This window comes from Castanea sativa, chromosome 9, assembly GCF_040712315.1.
Source record: "Castanea sativa cultivar Marrone di Chiusa Pesio chromosome 9, ASM4071231v1".
NCBI lineage: Eukaryota > Viridiplantae > Streptophyta > Magnoliopsida > Fagales > Fagaceae > Castanea > Castanea sativa.
Genome location: NC_134021.1, coordinates 26961894 through 26985266, shown reverse-complemented (window position 1 = coordinate 26985266; position 23373 = coordinate 26961894). Strand labels below are relative to the sequence as shown.

At 35.8% G+C, this 23373-nt stretch overlaps 3 protein-coding genes across 4 annotated transcripts; 1 reads left to right on the top strand and 2 right to left on the bottom strand.

Moving 5' to 3' along the window:
• Positions 1-233: 233 nt before the first annotated feature.
• LOC142611325 (protein STRUBBELIG-RECEPTOR FAMILY 2) lies at positions 234-6765 on the bottom strand. Its single transcript, XM_075783437.1, has 16 exons — positions 6631-6765; positions 5899-6031; positions 5728-5799; positions 5574-5639; positions 5405-5476; positions 5239-5310; positions 4645-4716; positions 4485-4550; positions 4335-4400; positions 3901-4232; positions 2750-3021; positions 2379-2644; positions 1913-2060; positions 1286-1425; positions 1045-1201; positions 234-630 (listed from the first exon to the last, which is right to left on the bottom strand). The coding sequence occupies exons 1-16, from the start codon at positions 6722-6724 to the stop codon at positions 451-453; spliced, it is 2208 nt and encodes a 735-aa protein (XP_075639552.1). The 5' UTR covers positions 6725-6765; the 3' UTR covers positions 234-450.
• Positions 6766-7630: 865 nt separating this feature from the next.
• LOC142608603 (uncharacterized) lies at positions 7631-15224 on the top strand. 2 transcript variants are annotated; one of them, XM_075780296.1, is made up of 4 exons: positions 7633-7820; positions 9087-9623; positions 14451-14516; positions 14676-15224. In XM_075780296.1, the coding sequence occupies exons 1-4, from the start codon at positions 7686-7688 to the stop codon at positions 14733-14735; spliced, it is 798 nt and encodes a 265-aa protein (XP_075636411.1). In that variant the 5' UTR covers positions 7633-7685; the 3' UTR covers positions 14736-15224. The 2 variants fall into 2 exon arrangements, with proteins under 2 accessions (XP_075636412.1, XP_075636411.1); XM_075780297.1 differs by lacking the exons at positions 14451-14516; positions 14676-15224 and adding an exon at positions 11015-11076 and having other exon boundaries at positions 7631-7820.
• A 1360-nt stretch (positions 15225-16584) lies between these two features.
• LOC142611345 (squamosa promoter-binding-like protein 9) lies at positions 16585-23160 on the bottom strand. The gene is made up of 3 exons (XM_075783455.1): positions 22467-23160; positions 17576-17715; positions 16585-17438 (listed from the first exon to the last, which is right to left on the bottom strand). The coding sequence occupies exons 1-3, from the start codon at positions 22835-22837 to the stop codon at positions 16825-16827; spliced, it is 1125 nt and encodes a 374-aa protein (XP_075639570.1). The 5' UTR covers positions 22838-23160; the 3' UTR covers positions 16585-16824.
• Between the last annotated feature and the right edge of the window lie 213 nt (positions 23161-23373).

The window sequence follows — 23373 nt, the reverse complement described above, 5'->3', positions numbered from 1 at the left end:
GACACATTACCAGTGGATGCTATAGGTGCCAAGCTGCCGTAATCTTACCTAACCATTCTGCAGGAGGTAATTTTGTATTGTATAACAAGTTGTTTAGCTACTTGTATTGATTTTCCAGTGAGGTTAGGTAAAACGTGCCGGTGGCCTCAGCTTGGCAGGATGGGAATGACGGTTGAGGAAGCAGGGAAGAAAATGTTATCGCTCATTTCAAGAATCAGTAGAATCTAATGGAATTAAAGAGTGAATCCTTATGCTTTAAACTGCCATTGCATGATATGAAAACTGTACAAATGAATATTAGATCATTGATGCTAACTATGGGATTTTGTTTTGAGGAGCAATGAACTAAAATTACAAAACATTCCAAGCAATCAAGTTACTGTAAAGCAACTATGGCAATGGCATGAAGCATATTACAGTAAATTCAGTCTCTGAACTGGTAATCAGTGGTCAAGGGGATGAGTAGCTCAATGTAGGTGAACCCATGAAGCGGGTATTGCTTGAGATGAAAGACCTTTCCTCCTCTTCATTACCGTCTGCTGTGCCACTTTTTGCCTTGCTGAGCTTTTCTAACAGAGACGTAAGTGATTCCGCAATTTCAGACATTGGAGGTCGGAATTCCTTCACAGGCTGTCCCAGTCCCAGTCACATGCACAAACACACAAAAGTTGGGTAACATGATCACGACAATGCAATTTATATACCTATATTTGTGTGTGTGTAGATGTTATGTGTGTTCACAAGCAACAAATGATTTGTATCAAGCTTTATAATCAAATTTAAAAGAAGTTTAATATGAAACTAGACTTGAATAAAAAATTTCTAATTTCAATGTCTCAAGAGCATTTTGGTGAATTAAAAAAGGCACTGCTTGGAAGTTTAAACAATAAAATAAAACTATTTTGCAAAATAAAATCATGAAGCTAAAAATTATATTTTCGACTTCATTTTAGCAAGATGTCTAACTAGATCGTTTGAATCAATTTTCTTGTAGCTTCCCAATACAACTAATTAATCCTTGATGTATAAGATAAGGGCTAATACCTGTACACAGAGGGATACAATGTCAGCATAACGGGAGAGAGCCTTGGGGGGTATTGTTCGTTTGATGCCTGGATCAATCATGTGTTCCAAACTCTCACTGTCATGAAGCTGTGATGAAGCCCATTTCACCAGAGATTGCTCCTCCCTTGATCTTGAACTGTGTTAAAAGAGGAGAACAGACATAATGAAGAAACACAACAAGAATTTGTTAGGAAATAAAGAAAATGAGCATGAAGCATACTCATCAACTGGTTTCCTTCCCGTTAATAACTCCAAAAGCAACACCCCAAAGGCATAGATGTCACTCTTTGTGTTATCAATTCCTGGTTGGACATGTTCATGTGCAATGTAGCCAGTGTCACCAATAGCAATTTCAGAAGCCTGGTTGCAACAAGCAATTATAATGTATAAGTGTATTCCTTGGCCATCTTTATATCTAGCAAAGTTCCTTAATGAATTTTATTTTTCAAAACTATGTTTAAGCTCTCTTTGTTGAGGATCTATAGTCAACCCCGAAAAATTTGGGACTAAGGCTTTGTTGTTATTGTTGTTTTTTAGGCCCTCTTTGCCTCAGCTTTTAATTAAGTTTAAGCGGCCTACTCTTAGGAACTTGTGGAAACAAACTTATAACCTAGTGCATGTGCTTGTGTGCATATGCTTTCTGATAAATTTCTGAAGAAGTGATAAGCCATTATCAATAATGGGGTGACTTATGACTTTGTTATATTAGTGGCCTAAATATTTTAGCATATAAACAACTCTTTTTATTATGAAAGAAAAATGTTACGAATGTTAGGAAAATTTGGCCAAAGAACATTTAGCAATAATTTTAATTTGGAAAATGAAACTAATTCATGGTGACACTTACCTTAATTTTAACTTTATTGCTTGTTAGTGGCCTCAAAACAGCTAGTCCACAATCACAGACACGAGGTGTCAGTTCTTCATCAAGTAAGATGTTGGCAGCCTTCAAGTTGCTATGAGCAACAGGAGGCGAGAATGTGGAGTGCAAATAGCTGAAAGCATCATTTAAAAAATGAAGATAATCAACATTTGGAGAAGAAAAACTTATTATTAGGATTGCTCCTTTTTCCTCACATGAAAGGTGTAATTTTTTAGGGGTTATCTACGCTGTTTTACCTAGCAAAATTCTTTAGGTATATACAATTTTGAACCAAATTCATACTTAGAAAAGCATTGGTATAAAAGGATGCTTTCACTAAATGATTTTATCAATTACCCTAATGGTCTTTTACATCCAAATATCCATTCTATAATTGTGGAATAGCACTGGAAGATATGAATGTATTGGGGGGACAATATAGGACACTTACTCCAAAGCCCGAGCAACACCTAGAGCAATGTGGAGACGGAGACACCATGACAGAGGCTTGTATGCTTCACAGTGCAGAGCATCATCAAGAGATAAGTTTCTAACATACTCGTACACAAGAAGATGCTGTCCATGTTCTGTACAATAGCCAATAAGCGTTACAATATTTGGGTGCCTCAAACGGGAAGCAGTCCAAATCACATCCATAAATTGTTCTTCTTCATTGAAAGAAAGTGCCACCGTATTGATGTTCTTCACAGCCAAAATCTGAACACAAAAAAAAAAAAAAAAATCAATCAAATAATCTCCTACTTGTATTAAGTTTGAACGTTATAGTAAGATGAGAAAATATATGATAAGTGTAAGCTGTACTTGGCCATCATAAAACTCAGCTTTGTAAACAGAACCAAGAGATCCCTCTCCAAGAAGGTTCTCTTCACTAAAGCTGTTTGTAGCTAATTGAAGCTCTGCCACAGTGTAAATCTTAGTTCGTGCTGGGATTCCGCATTTCTTAGAGAAACTTTTTCTTCTAGATGTTTTCTCGATTCTGGTGTGGTTAATAGGAGGAATCCGCCTTGGACTACGAATGGGCGGAGTTCTCAAGGTCAAAATTGTAGGGCTCTCTTCTGGTGCAGTAGAATAGTCTGTTATCAAGTACAAAAAACATACAGGGAAAAAATCACTAACAAAGTAATCTATGAGACAAGCAGGCTTGATATCCCAAGAAGAAGCTCTGCTGTAAAGAAATGAATTGAAATCCATCCAAACTAAAGGGCCCGTTTGGTACATGTGTTTAAAAACTGAAAATTGTTGTTTGAAAATATTTGTGAAAATACGTGTGAGTGAAAAAGTGTGTAGAAATACTTGTAATCTTGTTTAAAAACTGAAAATGGTTGTTTGAAAATACAAACCAAACATCCCCTATCTTTGTGCCATTAGTCTCAAATAAGCCTTCTGCCAAAAGTGACATTGTAAGCACTTGAAATTTTGGTTTCAAGGACACACTCCATTTCTAAGAAAGTTTATGCAGATGAAAGATGGATAAAAATTTAATGCTGAGTAGATAAACATATGAAACAAGAACTCCATTCATATTAATTGGAGGCTATAACAATATGGTTTAAACTTGGGTTCAACAAATATTCTTTTCAAAGCGCAAATGCTATAAAATCTTAAGGAAAAAGAAAATTGACAAGAAAATACAGAGAATATTGTCTACTCATTCACATGCAGAAAGAGAAGAGTAGCATTTCTTGGAATGCAACTTGCAGTGGAAATATACCAGTACGGCCATTGAACTTTCACTTGCAAGAAAATTTTGGCATCCTCTTTGCATAATCAAGGAGGAGAGTACAATTTTATGACAGTAAGTTAAGATTCAATTTTAATACTAAAGAAGATAATTCTATGCAAACATCAATCTTATATTTGAGTCATATATGTAGGAACCTCTTGTCAAATTATGAAAATCAGTGATGCATTTCATCAATGCACCAATCTTTAAAACTTGTATATAAGAGTACCTCTGGCTGTAGTACTGACAGGAAGAGAGCACAGGGATCTATTGCTGTTTTCCAACATCTTATGCTTCTGTGCACGGGATCGGTTAATGCTGATTGCAATGGCAAGGGCTGCACATGTTGCCACCAGAGTTCCTCCACCAACCATAAAAGCTATTCCTCCAGGACCCAGCTTTTTCTTCTTGTGTCCACTTTCTTTGTGAGGGGGATAGTTCTCAACAGCACTTGACTGAGTTGTAGGAGGGGTACTAATATTTTGCTCAATTGGCACAGTTTCCAGGGGAAAATCCCAGGGTGGAGAGTTGTCCCCTACGTGGAACCTGTTTCCCCCAATCCTAATAAGAGGGAAAATGAAAAATTAATGAATTGATAATTTTGATTTCATACTTTATGCAGGCGATTGAAAGGTAACCCCCATTGAAAATTAGATCACTTACCATAAATTTGGTATTGTCTGAAAATGCTTTGGTATAATGCCACTGAAAGAATTATCTTGAATGTTCCTGGCGAAAGAGATGTTCAAGCAAGCAATCAGGATGTATATAAGTTGCAAAGTGCAGCAAAAGAACAGCTATTGAGAAACCTACAAGTCAGTTAGTGGAAGCTCAGCCAGGTAGGTGACTGATCCGGTGAAGTTGTTATTGTGCAAGAACCTGCATAATTATGGAAACCAAAATGACAAATAACTCAAGAAAGACAATGTGCTTATGGTAGAACAGAAATCAAGAGCGAGGGGTGGGGACTCACAATCTAGTAAGATTTGTCAAAGATCCAAATGAACTTGGTAGATCTCCAGTAAAGTTATTGTATGATAGGTCCCTGTTAAAGGAGTGACACAAAACATTTAATTTAAGGATGTCCATCAGATTATACTGTCAATTGACAACATGCTTAATGCACTTAAGTTTAGAATAATAATCAATTCAAAAAGAGGGTAGCCCAATGCTTAAACTTAAATTATGCAATGAACTCATCAAATGAAATACCACAAGAAAGAAGATTAATTTGACAGTTTAACCTGGGAAGAAAAAACATTTGCCCATCCTGTTACAATATAAATAAATATAACACTTAAGACAAGATTTCAGGAAGCAATACCAACTATCTTAGTTCTGCTTTACTCAATTTATATTAAGTTTGATTCAAACTCATCAAAAAGATAGTAAGAGGCTGTACCATGAAAGAAGTTTCAGAATTGCTCATAAGAAAAACTAGTTACAGAAACCCCAAGTTCAGTTATACTAGAGTTTGTTTATATTTCATGGAATGTTGTACTTTACTTTCTTTTCACTTCAAACGCCAGGGAAAAGGAAATATAAAGATCAGGTGAAGAACACATACATCTCTCTGAGATTCTGTAAGCCAGTAAAGACATTGCCAATTGGTCCAGACAACAAATTGTGGCTTAGATTTCTACAAGAAAAGAATTAAGAGATTCTGACTGAATAACCAAAAAAAAAAAAAAGCAATTCAGTAACTAGGCACTTGGGGGGGATAAGTAACTCACAGATGTCGGAGATATTTCATGGTCGGTAAAGAGTGGGGGATATTTTGGCTCAAATAGTTGAATGCCATATTTCTGCATTCATGAAAAAGTAGAAGAATCACGAAAAACTTTGAAGGAAAAAAAAAAAAAAAGCATATAAGAATCGTAATTTAAAAAATGGGCATCTTACATATTTGTGGCATTGGGGGGTAAGCTATATGGAATTTCACCCTGAATGTTATTGTAGCTGACATCCCTAAAGAAGAAACCAGGATAAAGAATTAAATAAACAGTACAGGTACTATTTCAATAAGAGCTAAATATAACAAGGCAGTTTCAGTTACAGGTGCTTCAAATGATGCAGGTTATTAAGCTGGTCTCCAATCCACCCAGTGAGGTTTAGTCCTTGAATTTTACTGCATAAAGTTAGTTGAACATAGAAGGGTAAGATTTTGGGCCTTTTTGGCAAAATGTGGCATTGTTAGTAGAAAAAATAGGTTAGCTAAGTGGATTACAGGTGTATAACAGATGAATCAGAACATGACACTCCTGTCCATGACTCCTCACAGGGATCCCCACCATCCACTCTCCATCCCTTCAGTACTGGTGGGTTGTTCAGGGTCCTGTATAGATCTTGAAGGGCACTGACTGCACAATGTAAGCAAATGAGAGCACAGCACAGCAATATCTGAACTCAAATCAAATATAGAGAGAAGCAAAATAAATAACACTAGTATTAGTATAGTACCCAGAATAAATCGAATCAGTGTAAAAAATAAAATTAATTAAAAATGACGTAAATTCAAAGCTGCGGGTATCAATCTACCACACTATCGTTTATGGGAATTTCTGATTGTTTCACATATCGCGCGGAACCCACTACACAATTAGATTGTAGTTGTACATGATTTATCAATTACAGCTGGGGGCCACGTAAAAAAATTCAGTTATTTCCTACCCCCGCCAAAATTTGGGCCCAATTTTCCCGCCAAAAATTGTGAGCAAGGACAATGAAGCTTTCACAATATGGAAGCGCGAGTGTTGTACTAATTCTCTTTGATTTTATTTTATTTTTTAAAAGTTATTTTCTCACTAAACAAACAGAGAATAATGAATATTCTAATCACAGATTATCTCTAGAATACCTAAACTCTATAAATTTTCCTATAAAAGAATCCAATGAAAGATAAAACACAAGAAAATCAAGAACTAGAATTAAAGAAAAAAAAAGGGATCAACAGAATTACCTTCAAGTGGATTGGTAAATGCCTTAGCTTGTGAAGCCAGAGTTGCTGAGAAGACAACTACCACGAGACACAAGCATAGATACTTTTTGGCCATATTTCTTTTTCTCGAGAATCAGACTAGGAATTCTTGGTGCTTCCCTGAAAATTACAGAGACAGTTCTAAGTGAAACAGTGCAAGTCTATAGAAAGCACGAAGAAATATATATATATATATATATATATATATATATATATATATATATATATTTATATATATATATAACACTCTAACTTGCTTTCCCGAGAAAACGAAAAATTTCAATCCAAGCCAGGCAAGTAAGTGATTGTAAAAAACTTGTATACATAACAGTTTTTAACTACAAGTTTCTGTCATTTTCCTCTGTTTTCTCAGAGTCCAACAGAGCAGAGTACTGCTAAAAGAACCAGTGCACATTGATCAAACACGATCAAGAACACAATTCCAAGCGAATAAAAAAGTAAATTGAAGTTCAGAAATATATCGTGAAAATTAGTGAAATTTTGGACCTCCAAAGCCAAAAGAACACTGAAAATCGGAATCAGCCAGAAACAGTCACAGAAGTTTGATCAATTTCGCAAGAAAAAAGTTAGTTAGAGCATGAAAACTGTTAAGAAATGAAAAAGCTCTAGAGAATGAAAACTGTTAAGCTATAATATTTTGTGTGCGTGTCTGTGTTTCAGAGAGAGAGAGAGAGAGAGAGAGAGAGAGAGGGATTTGTGTATAGAACAGAATGTTTACTGTGGAGGTATGTAGTGTACTTAGCAGTTCACACTCTGTCTGTCTGATACTGAATTAATTCTTTGCTGAGCTAGCATCCATCCACGTCAGCAAATTCCGTTAATTAGTTATGATTAATATACCAACACGTGCTCATGTGACTCATGTGTAACTTTTTTGGGCTCACCAAGTTGGGCCTCAAGTCTTTTTTAGTTCGGCCCACTAAGCGAACATTTCCTGAGCCCTGAAATCCGAAAGCCTCAAAGCCTCACCTCACTGTAAAAGTGTAACGAAGCTCTCTCAGTCCCAAGTCTCAACCATGGCGGAATTGAACCAAGCCCAAGGCAACACCAATGGATCTGAGGAACCAGAAGAAGAAGAGGACTACATGGGGGATCTCTCTCGTTTTGTTCCACCGGAAACCTCTCTCCCTCCAAAACCTGCTTCCAAAAAGGTCAGTTTATGCCTTGTTTGGTTCGCCAGAAAAAACTTTGTGACAATAATAATTGCCAAAATTGTCTAGGGTTCTATCGCTTTTACAATCTACTTCACAGCTTAGTACTGAATTCTACTTTCTTTTCTCTTTCGTTACTTTCTCAGCGCGTAATTGCCCCAGTGTTTCACAAACTATTCGACAACGAAACCCTACCACTTGAATACTTCTAGGAAATTCCAAACCCTAAAGTAATCGTTATATGGAGAAAATTTATTTTTATTTTTCTTTTTTACTTAATTCATATTTCAGGTTGTCTTGTTCCTGTGAAAATTACGAGCCTGTTGAATTGAAGTTTTTTTTTCCCCTTATTATTTATAAAGGGCTTAATAGTGTAGAATACAAACCCTGTTTGGTTGCCGCGAAAAATGAAAAAAAAAAAAAAAAGGAAAGATGAGACAATGTTTGATGTGGTGTTGTATGTATTTTGGCGGGAGTTTAAACAGTATTATTGGTTTCCAATATTTTAATCTAATTAGCTGCATGAACTATGAAGCTATGTTTATATTAGATTAGTGTTTGTTTTTGGTCATCAGCAAGGAGGAAGAATTAAAAAGTAAGGAAAGCTAATCATAGTTAGTGATGTAAAAAAATTGAATCTTAGATGAAATGAGCTGACATATCGCTTATTATCTTTTAATGTTGTGTTCAAGGTTTTAGGGACCAGAATCACCGGATGAATGCTCTACGTTTATGATCAAACTAATGTTTTTAAACCAAGAAATGGAATGCTTTGGGGTTTAAAAGAAAAAAAAAATTTTGAAATTTCTTCAGATTGAAATTTAGGCACTTTTTCAGCTTGATGCTTGAACCTTATTAGACATGAAATTTAAAGTGGGTTAACTTAGTTTTCTCAACAACAAATGGGGAGATAGGGTCATAATTTTCTTTATTTTTCCTTTCTTTTCCTACTTTAGGGACCAAATGGGACAATACTTAAACCTTTTTCTTTAGGGATTATTAGTATGCAAACATCAACCGCTTAATTTTTCCAACAAGAAACCCAGAGCTTTGAATTACCAAGAACAAGATTGACTCAAAGGAAAGTGGAAGCAAACCTACCACCCTGTTCGGTTGCCTTCAAAATTGAGGAAAATATGCAAAGAAATTATAGTTTCTACTTTTCTTTTGCTGGGTTCAATGAGAATGCAGAAATATATTTATTGATTAAATTATTGTTTTGCAAATAACTTGCCTTTTCCTTTATTTTCTCCTTGCTTTCTGCAGGTCTCCAACAACAAATCCCTAATTGCTCAATCCTCCAAGAAGCAGTCCAAAATTTTAAACTGGCAAGAATGGCGTAAACTTGAAAGAGAGCGAAAGCAACAAGAGGAGGATGAGCAAACCTTAGCAAAAGTGGAAGCTCCAATCCCACAATCCAACATTGGATTCAAACTTCTGAAGCAAATGGGGTACACTCCGGGTTCAACCCTAGGAAAGGAGGGGTCAGGCAGGGCTGAACCTGTGGGGATTGAGATTCGAAGGTCACGAGCTGGGATTGGTCGAGAGGACCCCCACAAGGAGAAGAGGAAGGAGGAGGAGCTCATGGCTGAGAAGAAGAGGAGAAAGGTAGAAACTTTGATGGTAGAGTTTGGGTCTTGGCAGAAGTCACAGTGGCATAGTCGAAAAGTTGTAGTTAATTTTAAAAAGGCGAAGGCCGCTCTTGATCAATTGGAGAATAAGGAATTTGTGGAGCCTGAGAAGAATGAGGATGAAGAGGAGGGTGAGCAGGCAGAAGATGAAGAGGAGGAGATAACAGAAGAGGTACGTATTTTCCATTTATGTTTGTCATCTAGACGTTCTGCATAAGCCATTTTTGGCTTTGGTACATGGAAATTGGTGTCATTTGATTGTAAAATGGTAGTGGAACATTTTCTTCATTTGGCCAGGAATGCCTCTTATGCGGGTTCTTATGTTCTCTTCTGCAATAGTAACTTAGATGGATCAACCAGACTATGCAGTAATCATTATCCGACTTTTAAGTTGTGATGTAACAACAACAACAACAAAGCCTTAGTTCCAAAATTTGGGATATGGATCCTCGACGATTAGATTGGGTTGATCACATGAATTATTTTCCTCCATTTTAATTTATCTGAAGGCATTAACTCTGTTACTTCCCTAATTGACACATCATTTTTTATTACTTCTACTAATGTTATTTTTGGCCTTCTTCTACTTTTTTTCCATTCCCTCTACTTGGATCAACTCATTCTTTCTTATTGGTTCATTACTCGCTCTCCTCTAAATATGACTAAATTATCTCAAATGATTCTCCTCATCTTTTCATCAATAGGGGCTACTCTTATCACTAGTGCAGAGAGATATAGGGTTTATTTGGTTAGGGTGTTTGAACAATTGTTTTCAGTGTTTAAACATTGAAAACTATGGGCCCAAAAAAAAAAAAAGCATTTGGTAAGGGTGTTTTTTACTGGAGTGTTTGAGTTACATTGCTCATTTAAGGGTGTTTAAATTCTGAATTTAGAAAATTCCTCTTACCAGTTTTCAGTTTTCAAACAACATTGCTCAATGGCACTTTTATAAATATATTGAAAATCATGGGGCCCACTTGATTAGACAAAACAGAAACTGACTTCTCTCTCCTCAAATAAAAAAAAAATGGAATTGTGCTTGTCAACTTTTTAAAAATAAAATACACACATACCAAACATACAATTATGTTTTTTCACACACTGAAATGTGTTATTTGAAATATGGTACCAAACAAATTTTTTGTTTTATGAATACTCTAAACACATGTTTCAATGACACTTTTTAAACCATAGTTTTCACATTATTTTAAACAACGATACTAAAAATCTCCAACCAAACGGGCCCATTGGCTTTGTGGTGATCCTTGATGCAAACCTATAGTGATAGGAAACTCACTTGAGGTTCATCCACTTGTTCTCTCACACTAGATACAGCTTTGTCATACATTTCCTTAATAAACTTAATATACTTTAGAGAAACTCATTTCTTCTCCAAAACCCATCACATAACCTCTCTAGGGACTCTATCATACAATGAAAACCATATGAAGATCCTTTCAAGCCTCTCTATTTTTTCCATTAGACATCTAATTCAGAAAATAGCTTCCATGGTAGATTGTCCTAGCATATAACCAAATTGATTTTCCAATATTGTTGTTTCAGGTCTTAACCTCTGTTCAATCACTCTTTCCCAAAGTTTCATAGTGTGACTCATGAATTAATTCCAAGGTAATTTGTACAGTTTTGAATACCCCCCCCCCCCCTCCCCCCCTTTTTTTGTTGTAAATAAGTATTAAAGTACTTCTCCTCCACTCGCTAGGCATTTTTTTAATATTTAAGATCTTATTGAGAAAGCTATTCAACCAAAATACCCCCACATCATGCAAGCACTTTCAAACTTCAATGGGGATTCCATACGGTCCCATGGCTTTTCCCATTTTCCTCCTCTTTAATGCATTCTTTACCCTAGCCGTCCAAATTCTTTGAACAAACCTACGGTCTCTATCCTCTATTGGATCACCCAAATCACTCCAATCATTCATACTTTTTCCATTAAAAAGTTTATCAAAATATCTTTTCCATCTCTCTTTAATTCTTTACCTCAGTCATCCTAATTCTTTGAACAAACCTAAGGTCTCTATCCTCCATTGGACAACCCAAATCACTAGAATCTTTCATATTGTTTCCATTAAAAAGTTTATCAAAATAACTTTTCCATCTCTCTTTAATTTGCTCTTATTTTACTAGCACTCTTTGATTTTCACCTACAATATACTCGTGATGTAAACAGAAGGCAAATACATTACTTGCAGCCCACATATAAGTCAGAAATGACGCAGGCATTTTCTCTGGCATCTCGCTTTCTCACTTCTAATTACAGAAAACATATGAATTGAAGTTTACATTAAAAAAAAAAAAAAAGAAAAAAAAAAAGAAGAAGAAGAAAAAGAGCCATGAGGGATTAAATTCCTGCAGTGTAACCTAGAAAGCACGGACGCGGCTGGGAGGGTGCCGCACCCGAGTCCGACGCGGTTGCCCGCGCGTCAGTGCCGCGTCTAAGCTTTTTTTTTTTTTTTTTTTTTTTTTCACGGATTCGCGCCGACTCGGCTTGATTCGTGCCAACTCAGCTTTGAATCGCGCCAAACTGGGCCAATTCGGCTAGAATCGGTACGTATCGGCCGGCGGCCGAAACTGGCCGAAATCGGCCTTGAATTATGCCGAAATCGGCTTTGAATGAGGCCCAAACACCCTAAATCTGTCCTTCCTCAATTTTATTTTGAATATTTATTACTTCTTTTGTGTTTTCTTTTTGGTTTTGTGTTTTGTTTTGTGTTTCTTGCCTTCTTCTTTCTTTATTTTGTGAATCAAGGCATAGTAATATGTTTTTTAAGAATATTTTAATAGTAAAAATATATAGAAAATATAAATAAAAATATTTTTAATAATTTTTTAATTGCCGAGTCCCACCGCACCCGCACTCACCTTTTTCAAAAATTGCCGAATCTCACACCTGCACCCGAGTCCCGAAACGCACCCGTGCTTCATAGTGTAACTAATTTTATGAGAATAAGAAAGAAAGAGATGTTGCAGTGATTATATGACCTATCTTTCTATTAATTTTCACTCCAAAAACCCTATAATAAAAGCTTCTTTTACATACTTGGGGTGGTAAACAGTGGATTAGGGTCCGGTGTATTGAACCGGGTGTAATTACCCCTTCCCCTCTCACAATTTTTTTTTACCACTTCACTTTTTAACTTCTAATTTTTCTACTTATTTTAAAAATTTTTATTTAATGGTTGAGATTGAAAGTTGTTATTTTTCAAGTTTCAATCTCAGCCATTGAAAGCAACTAGCCAATATCCTACGCGGTGCATTTTGATAAATTTTATAAGAAATTATTTATGACCTATTGATTTCATGAATACTATTATGGTTAGTCACAGACTCACAGTTAACAATATCACCTACAAACTTGTTGGTTCTTAGGTGTTTTTCTTGTATGATTTATGCTTTATATATAGATTCTATGGTGTTAATTTCTACATTTCTTATGTCACTAATTTTCTATCTCTATTCTCTACTATTTCAACACCTATAATTTTTATGTCATTCAAAATAGCTTTTCTTTAGTTTTAGAATTGACATGATAGATAAAATTAAGGCACATTAACATTTTAATTGAAGAAAGTTTGATTTTTAAGATCGTAATTATAATAAGATGAAAATTGAAATAATGATAGTTTTGTGACAATAGATTTGTTATCCCTAAATTTTAAATATTTAACTTTACCCTTTAACATAGAATGTTTCGAATTACTTTCAAAGATGACAAATCCAAAGCCTCTAATGTCTATTCTATATTCTATCAGTCTTTATCCACCACTAATCAATTAGCTATAAAAGCTGCTATAATTTCATGATACGACAATACAAACAATAATGTCATAGTGACATAATAATATCGCAATTTAACATCCCTAAAAGCAATCAAAACACCAAAAATACTACAAATCTCTACCAACTATATATATGCATCATATGAAAAGTCAAAAATCTAAATTGACACACAATATGAAAAAACCAATCTAAACATATTACAATGCTACATCAGTAAAAACGCATACATAAAATCTAAAAAAAATATTTAAAATGAACATAATATTTTAGAAATTAACATACCTCTCAGAAAGGGAACCAAAGATATTATGAGAGAAATTATATTGGACAAATGTGGACAAACGAGAATTTATATTGGACAAATATGGAGACAAATAATCATATCATATTATGATATCCAATTTATTGAATCCGACTCTTGCAATTTTGCATTGAAGTTAGTCTTATGTTGTCGTAGTCCCTACTTTTCTCATGACTTTTATATCCATCCATATCAATCCAAAGCATTTAAAGTTATAAATATATATATGAATTTTTTGAATTTTATTAATACATTGAAATAAATGTATCCACAATTACTTAATAGTTTGACATAAATTCTAAATTAGATGAGGTAGAAGTCTAAATCAAAAGAATTTCATACAATGTGCCACTTGGCAGAATCTCATGCTTTCTCACATAAGCTCTCTGCTTTTATATATAATATATATATATATATATATATATATATATATATATATATATATATATATATATATATTTGATTGATTGATTGATTTCATATGGTGCAATAGTCTCAAGCCGTAAACAGTGATTCGTCATCAGGGTATATCTGCATTTAAAGTTTTCAAGTTATTCCTATGATTGAATTTATACATTCAAGTATGTGGGTCTGGGTGAAAAGTGAAAACCGACATAGGCTTATGTGTGAAGACAAGCTATTAACCTGATTCTATCAAGATAGCGAAGACAATTATATGATCTATGGACTGATGATGGATGTGACAACTAGGATGGACCAGCTGAGTTTTAATTACTTAGGATCGCTTCATTTTCATCATTAGGCTACATTTAATCAAAACATGGCTATTATTTTCATATTTGATCTTTGCTCATAATCTAACTCTTGCTTTTGAGTTCATTACTTATGCACTTGGTAAATGTATAGTGGGTGATAATCACACTGTATTATATGCAGGATTTGCAGGATATGTTGATGAAACTTAGAGATGAATATCAGTACTGCCTCTTCTGTGGATGTCGGGTGAGTAGGGTATAATTATGTATCAATACTCAAAAGCAGTGCTTAAGATTTTACCATGTTGCTCTCAAACTGACATCGCTACTATAAATACTAATCCATGATACTAAACCCAAATTCTAATAGCTCTTTCCCCTCACCCTTTCATCTTTCTTCTTTCAGTATGAATCAGTGGAGGCACTGTTGGCTAACTGCCCAGGAACTGATGAAGATGACCATTAAAACTGTAAGAGTTGCTCGCTCTGTTCCAATGGAAGATTAGGTGTACAACTGTCATTTCTGCAAGTGGACCTCTCTCTCAGTGCTCTGCCATCCCACTATCATGAGATGAGTGGAAAGCAGAAATGAGTATCCAAAAGAGCAACTTGATCCTGGGGTTTCCCATCAGTAGGATTAGACCTGTACACCATGTATACATTCTTTGAATATTCTCCCATCTAAAGGAGGTGGTATAAGTTATTTCGGATGCATGCATCTTCCCACTCACATGAAGGTGGGCAAGTGTGGGACCCACCCTCATGTGAGTGAGAGGATGCATACATCCGAAACACCTTGTATTTTCTCCATGTAAAGGATTAAGAACTGCACAAAATTATAGAATTCACTAAATCTCTTATGGGAGGAGTTGTACGTGTATTGAAGGATCACAGGGACTGACAAAAAACAATCAGACAAGATAATTACAATATCATACTAAAGCTTCCCTAGTCATATGATATTTAGAATGCAAGAATTTTCTGTTTGATGAGGTTCCAACGAGCCTGCCCCATTGTGTAGCACTGCGATAGAGAAACAGTACGTGGACCTATATTTTAAAATTTATAATCAATAATGCTACGGATACAATTTAATTCATAAGATATTCACAATTGTTGAAGTGATCAATTGAGTGATGTGTCCTTGAGTGTCAGTTGTGTCTATCATCTATAGTCAACGGCTTCTGCAATTGTAAAATTTGTTGTACCGCCAGAAGTATGCGTCACAGTTGCACACGAATTACACAGGTCATTATTCACCCGTGGGGGGGGGGGGGGGGGTTGGGGGTGGAAATCTACTAGCAACATAGATGCCATAAGTGATTAGCATTACTGTTAGTGCAAACCTTCCGGTGGTCACAACAGCAATAAGTAGCAGTCCACTAGTAAGGAAGCCACTAGCAAGATGGATGCTTAAGCGACAAGCATTATTTACAGGTAAAGAAAAACTTTTTAATCATAACTAAACCTTAAGTTCCAAATGTGAATATCAATAGCAGCGCCAGTTCTCTTTTATTAAGAGAATCAAAGTTCGTATTCCCCAACTATTGAATTATCAAAATAATTTTAAGATCGACTATAAATACTCAACCGTCAACGGACTAATTAGAGTCGGCCACATGCATTCTAAATTCCTAATAGAGAGGCCACAAGGTGTACTTGTAATAAATTCATTAATAATAAAATGATTAAATTTTATGTTGATCATCAACCTATCTCTTCCTCCTCGTTTGAAACCACTAAACAAAATATGACACTAGCAGAAACACAAGCATAATTAGTGCAAACCTTCCAGTCAATTCATCCATTTTCACCCCAATCCCCACTGGTTGGACAATGTATTTCTCGTGCTCAATCAGTAAAAGACCAGCATCTTTTATTTATCTCTTGATATATGTGCTGGTTATATACTTGGGTTCCATCTTCCATGGCACTAAAGTAAAAAGACCACAATTAGCTGCCCTGAGAAGGTGAAGGATTAGTCCCTCAGTTCCAATGCCAGACAGCAGCTGAGAATTTGAAAAGGCACCAGAACCTATCATAACCTAATGTGCTTGAAAAAATATTTCACTATAAAAGGTCCGGTTAACAGGTGTCCTTAGGCATTTGTTAATGGACTATTTTAAAAAAATATTAATACCACTTTTATGAGAAATATAAAAAACTATCCATAATTTCAATAACTTTTCTCTTTTCCCATAAAAAGTTTCTTAAAATATTTTTTAAACCAATGCCCTCAAGGCATCCATTAACTTTTCCCACTATAAAACCACTCATTGAAAAGAAAACCAACCATCATCAAATGATCCCAAACAAACAGTTAAACTTACTAATTAGATAATGCAGGGTGAACACCTTGATCATCAGTGCTACAGTTTTAAACAACACAAATTAAAAGTTACTTAGGGTTTATCCCAACAAAAAGGCCTGCAAACATTCAAATCAGTTACTTTGGCTCTGTCCCAAAATAAAGGCATATGCTCATCTGCAGACATTCAAATTGTTTATTTCCAGTCAGCGAGGTGTCCAGAAGAACCAGAGCACAAACAGGGCACTTAAAGTGACCAGTGCATCTGCTGAGGGGAGGTGTCATAAGCCCTGGAGTGCTCAAGTCCCATGTATTGCCTCCTACCCTGCTGAGGCAGCTCAAGCTCACAAGAAAACTGACTGTTAAGAGGCTGAGAAATTTGGCCCAAACCCAGATCAGGGGGCATCTCATGTGAGCTGCTACCAGCCTCGTTGCCCTTGAAACCCCATGAACTGCTTTGAAACTGATTAATAGCTGCACCATTGGGAGCCATTGGCTGAGACATAGATGCCCCTTCCGTATTCATCAAGTCTTTCACCCCAAGACCTGATGCACGGTTTCGTGAGCCCCATGTTTGATTTGACAGAAGAGAGAGAGCACAGTTTGAGTCAGTGACTCCTGTGAAAGCTCCCGGAGGAATTCCTGGACCAGGATAACTACTCCCACTTGCTGAACCTTGCAGATATAGGTCAGATGGAGGATTTTCGGTGGTGTTTTGCCATGGATGAGGAAGAAACTTTCCCATCGAAGTGGCAGATGGATTTGCAGGCATTTGCTCTGACCTTGCAGTTGGCCATGCATCCCTCCCAGAATGCCTTGGATATGCAGTAAAGTCCATCAGAAACCCTCTACTGCTGGTTTCTGTCATTTCAGGAATCGAACAATTGAACTGAAGTTATAAGCAGGGTAAAGCATAACCAAAAACTGCATATATTTTCACACAGCTAAACAAGCAAAGTCAGTCATTGAAAATGATATTTATACTGATAATGTCTAACCAAAGATGGATGATGAGAGTCGGCCAAAGCGTGAGGACAATAATGATCCAGGTGGCGGTTTCCTCCTTCGTTCATTATGACCAGCAAGGCGCCTGCGACAACTTCGTTTTCCTTGGTCAAATTCAGGGAGCTGATGAAATCTGGGCAGAAACTTTCACAGTAGCTATTAGTTGGGATAAATGAAGCATGATTGCCTATTATTTGGTAGAAAACCAACCCTTTCATAGAAAATTGACACAGCAAGAAAATAAGGCCAAGAACTGAATATAATAATAACACGTAAACTGGTAATTGTTTCCCCAACATGAGATGGCATACTCTTCTTTGCCTCTGTGAATTGAAATGGGAGAAGTTCAAGAATCCTCACTAATCATCCAGTTCAATACACATGAATGTGCATATAGACAAGCCCTCAAACCTTAAAATGAACAAGCACTAGCTTGCTATCGACAGACATCCCCAACATCCTCAGTTCAACAGGTCAGATGTTCAAATTAGACGAGGTACCCACAAAAGAGGAACTAAAAGACCTTCATCATATAAGAATTTTAAGGATTCATGAAGTTGTGGGCAACAGGTCTCTGATTAACTACTATCTAGACATTCATCCCACTCAATTCCATCCCCTACCACACGTAAACACATAGTTAATGACATAAAAGCCCTTGCCAGGACCTACTATTTCAATTGAAAATCCTGAAGCACAGATATTGCTAGCTTACTCAGTTCTTTAAGTATATCGGCACTAGTCTCTAGGGTCAATCCTAGATCTCATGGAAACTACTATACATGAAAAACAAAAGAGAATTACAACTACATCGTCATTTAATACATGAATATGGTAATGTTGGAGCAAATGTCAACATTTTTTTTTTTAAAGTAGGAATTAAAAAATAAGCTGATTTACATGAATATTCAACTTCCTTTGATGACTCCAAAGATCAACCTTTATTCCATTTGAAGTGAGTTATTTTACACCTACCCACCAGAGTCAGGTCCCTGTCTCCTTAGATCTCAAAGAGATATATGAGCCTATAGGATGACCCACCATACTCTTGATATTTTTGTCTAAAGAAATTCTCAAAATTCTGTCCAATGATTATAGCTTATAAGAGACAAAACAAGCAACTTTTAAATGAAAGATGCCAATTTGTCACATTGACAGTTCACAAACTTTAGGGCCTACCAATGCCTTTAGAAGAATAATAGTATTAGTTAGCATCTAGCATCTAGCATCTATCACCTTTCAGAAACTCAAGAACTTTTCCTCAACTAGAAAATCTGCATTTGAAAACCCATGAAAACAAAAGTTATTGTGTCATGCAAATGCAATATATATACAACCATTTTATTTACAATCTATGTTTATTTCCTACAGCATCTGAAACCATGCAATTTGTTCCATGTTTAACTGGTATCCATTAATATGACGGATCTTTGAATTTATCTCAGTTATATATGCATTCTTAGTTTCAAAAGTGGAAAATTTATTTAAAAAATTGGTCCGTGCCTAATTACTGAATTTATTTGCAAGTCATTTCTAACTGCGGTATAAATTGGTCCGTGCCTAATAAACTGAATTTCTCATGGTAAAGCTGAAGCCTCACTTTCATCTAAATTATATCTCTATTCCTACCAAAGACTACCCCACCCCAAATCAAACATTAGTACACTTTCACTAGAGAAGTCTTATAAAATTTTAGATAATTCCTCACATCTGGATTGAAGGATTTAAATTTTGGGATTTGAAATACTTGTGACGTTATGGATTTAAATTAAAATCTTTGTAATAATTTCAAATCCAATATTAATTGGGATTAAATCCATCCATAAATTCCATCAATAGGAAAAATCGGCCCTTTCATACTTAATTCAAGTCATTTAAACTTAGTACTGAAAACCAAATCTTTCTTTAGGGACTTTCTAGAAAACGTAACATCAGAAATGAAACCTACTTTTTTATTCACAATTTCGTTTTAACAGTTTGACAATCCATTCTCAAATTAACAACTAAGGAAAATTTTATCCTCAATAAAAACAAAGACAATAATTGTGAAGCAAACCATATTCCTAGTTTCAACCATACATCACTATGCAGAACTTTAAAGTCCTGAATATGTAGTAACAGTGATTGATGTGGTTATAACAGATGACACCTTAAGCAAGAGTTGTGATCAAATCCGCTACCTAATGATGATTCACTAATCTACAGAAAACAAAGAAAAGTACTCAAGAACTTTCAGCTTCTCCACACATGTCAATGGTCATTTTGATTGCCAGGTCCTACAAATACAACTAACTGCGCTCACTGCATGAGCTGTAGGTCAATCATGATTCTACATTGCAAAGGTCTAACAATATGTACAGGATATTTGTTTAGAACTTTCAACTTACATATCATTTTACAGATTAACACATTACAAACGCGTTAGAAATTTATACCAACTGGAAAAGGTTTCTCTTCAAACTATCTTGGAGAAAAACATTCAAACTCCTGCTATATCATTTTATTATCTTTTAATTGAATGTGAATTTTGAAAATCTAACCATTAAATTGTATGTTTTTATAATATCCTTGTACATGCAAATTTCAAGAAAATCAAAGATCAACAGCTCTGTCATCAATGACATGTTTGAATTTCAAGTTTTTGTGATAAAAAATTATTCATAAAAAATAAGTTCATTGATAGAATAGTAAATAACATTTGGTTTGAACAAAATTTGACGTGCGTGTTAAGAATATAAAGAACATGCAATCCAACAGTTAGATATTCAAAATTCACATCCAATAAAAAGATATAGGAGGAGTTTGAAGGGTTTTTTCAAACTAGTTTAGAGAGAAACCTTATCCCAATTGGAAAAGATTTCTCTTACAGTACTCTGTTGGATACAGCTTGATTGCGCCCAAATATTTTTAACAGTGATATGCTGAGAAGACACAACTCCCAAATCTGGTTTGGAACTGAAATGTCATACATAGCTGACCTTTGTATCAGCTATTATTGTTGGTGTTTTCGACATCCTACCTTACAAGTTCTACCATTCACATTCACCATTCCTTATTTATTTATGATACAGGGCTATGTTTTAGACCTATGTAGCACCTTTGATCAAACTTCAGCGTGATGATTAACTCATTACATGATTTTGGACCATTTGATTTGCATGCTTATCTTTGCATTTCTTGCAACAGATATCAAAGCATTGAAAGCTAGGGTATAAAATCAGCTTTAACAGCCCTCCAATAAACCTGTTCTCTTCACTAAAGTGGAATATATCAAACGTTCGATTTCAATCTCCTAATTTCAAGCCACAAGTGCCAAATATTGTGCTTCCACTTGGGTCATTGAATCTAGCACTTAAAACATCCTTTATTTTAGAATCAACTGTGTGGTAAACAAGGTACTTGCTATTTTTGTCCAACCCAAGTTGCCAGCTTAATCTCTGTAACACCACATGCAGTGAGTCCATTTGGAATCATCTTATTTGGATTTTTGCTGGTTCCTTTTTACCAAAAAGTAGATAAGTTTTTATAAATCTGTACATAATCAAAATAAGCTAGAGCTAAACGAAAAAGCTCATGGCAAACAGACATGGCCCATCATCTCCTGTATATAGGGTGGGAAAAAATATTTCTATCCTTAATTCAAGTACACACAGGTTGCAAGTAAAGGATCAAACCAACATTTAGTGCACCCCACCTAAGTTAGATGCATAAATCAAAGACTTGGTCCAAAACAATCCAAACACAATGAATTTTTTCCACATAGATAACCCCTAATTGAAATTTTTCCAGAGCTACTTTCACCTTTAAAGACTGTAAAATGCCTAGTTATTTGGCTCTTGAACAGCTGAGCCTATGCTTCAAATTTGGTTATGGAACCTGGAAGCTAGATATTTTGATAGACTTAAGAATGATAACTACACATGTTACAAGTGCTTACATCAAAGAAGTTTATGTTTAACTTGTAACTCATTTTAGAAGTAGAGATATAGTTTAGTCTTAAAGCAGGTTGTCTTAGTGTGTGTGTGTGAAGAAGACTACTTATGACGTACACCATAATTATTACAAAAAAATTATGGTAAGCCATAGCCTATTTGTAGAGAGACTTTAGACAGGCCCAAAGTCACAGCAATGCCAATAACAGATGGAAGAATTATATCAATTTGTCAGCAACTAAGCATAGGTGTAGCTTTGGGTTAAAATGCAATCCCTTTCACTAAGACATACTCCTTGTACAACACAATTATACAAAAAACTCTCCTTATGACCTAAAAAATTAAAATTAAAAAAAAAAAAAAAAAAAACCTCAAACTCAGAACATTCCAATTAACAGGCCAAAAATCAACTTCCATCAACACGCATATCCAAAGCTAAACAGTGAAATGGGGGAAAAAGAACCCCATAATCCCAAAACCAATCTACAAACAAACCCGGTATCCTGCAGCATCAGCAACAACACTTAAATTTTCAGAAATATGAAGAAATCCCTAGCAGAGGACAAGCAGTAAATACCAAACCATTTTTCACTATGAATCCAATACCAAAATACAAATGAAAATGTCTAATCCCCTGCCCCCTTATTTATTTATTTATTTTTTAAATTCACCCAGAAGCAAACAAAACCTTAAACAACAAACACCTAAACCCAACAACAAGCACCCACATCAAAACCCAATTAAATTAAAAAAGAAAAAGAAAAAAGACATACTTATTAAACCTAAGAAATCCAAAAACCCCATCCTACTGATAACAAGAATCTCCAAAACACAAAACCGACCAACAAATGTTCAAGAAAAAATAACACGACCCATCAAAGATTATAACTTGAATAACAAATACAAATAGGAACCAAATGAAATAGAAGAAAATCAAGGAAGGTTAGCTTACCTGCTACACTGCTGGCAAAACCTCTGCTCGATGCCAGCAACAATGACCTTAGGTGACTTGGAATGCATGCCACAGACTTTGTGCCTTGAATAGTAAGCCTTGGCATCACTCAGATCTGCCTTGCACCCTTCAACTTGGCACCGAGGTGGCTGAGCACCCACTGCACCACCGCCACCTCTGACTTTCTTTGGAGGGGTGGACTCGGGTCCATCGCCCGGTTTGGCCGGAGCCACGGGACCAGGAGGGGCATCCTCAAAGTAAATTTTGCGCCCAAATTTCAAACCATTGAGTGAGTCAGAGGAGGAGTTTGGTGGGGAAGAAGAGGATGAGCCTCCTGATGAGTCAGCCAGAGAGCCAGAACCCATTTCCATAGTATGTACTCTCTAGCTTCTACTACTCTAAAGCTCATTCATTTTTTGTCATTTTGATAACACCGGGAGAGTAGTGGTACGTGTAACACTGTAACCAATAAACTATGCGTGTGTGTGTGTGAGAGAGAGAAAGAGAGAGAGAGAGAGAAAGAAAAGAGAGATGGGTTTGTTTTAAAAGTGGGTGAAGAAGGTGGTCGTGGTGGTGGAGGAGGAGGAGAGGTTTTGAGAAGGAGCGATCTGACAGTAATAGGACATGCTGACAGCTGAGTCACAGCTGAGCTGGGTGTTTGTAGCTGTGTTGTATAGTGTAGTATGGTACACTCAGAGACTGTCTTAGACTCTGGGCTCCAAATAATGCAGGGAAAAGAGCACGAAAAAGAGAAAGAGAAAGAGAGAGAGAGAGAGAGACTGATGGGCACGTATGTACTTAGTATTTGTGGAGCTTTTACGAAGCTACTTTTAGCCTTTTATGCTCTCACCATCACTATCTGTCGTTTTGTAAAACTTCTTTTCCTGTGTATTTTGGCCCCTCTCTG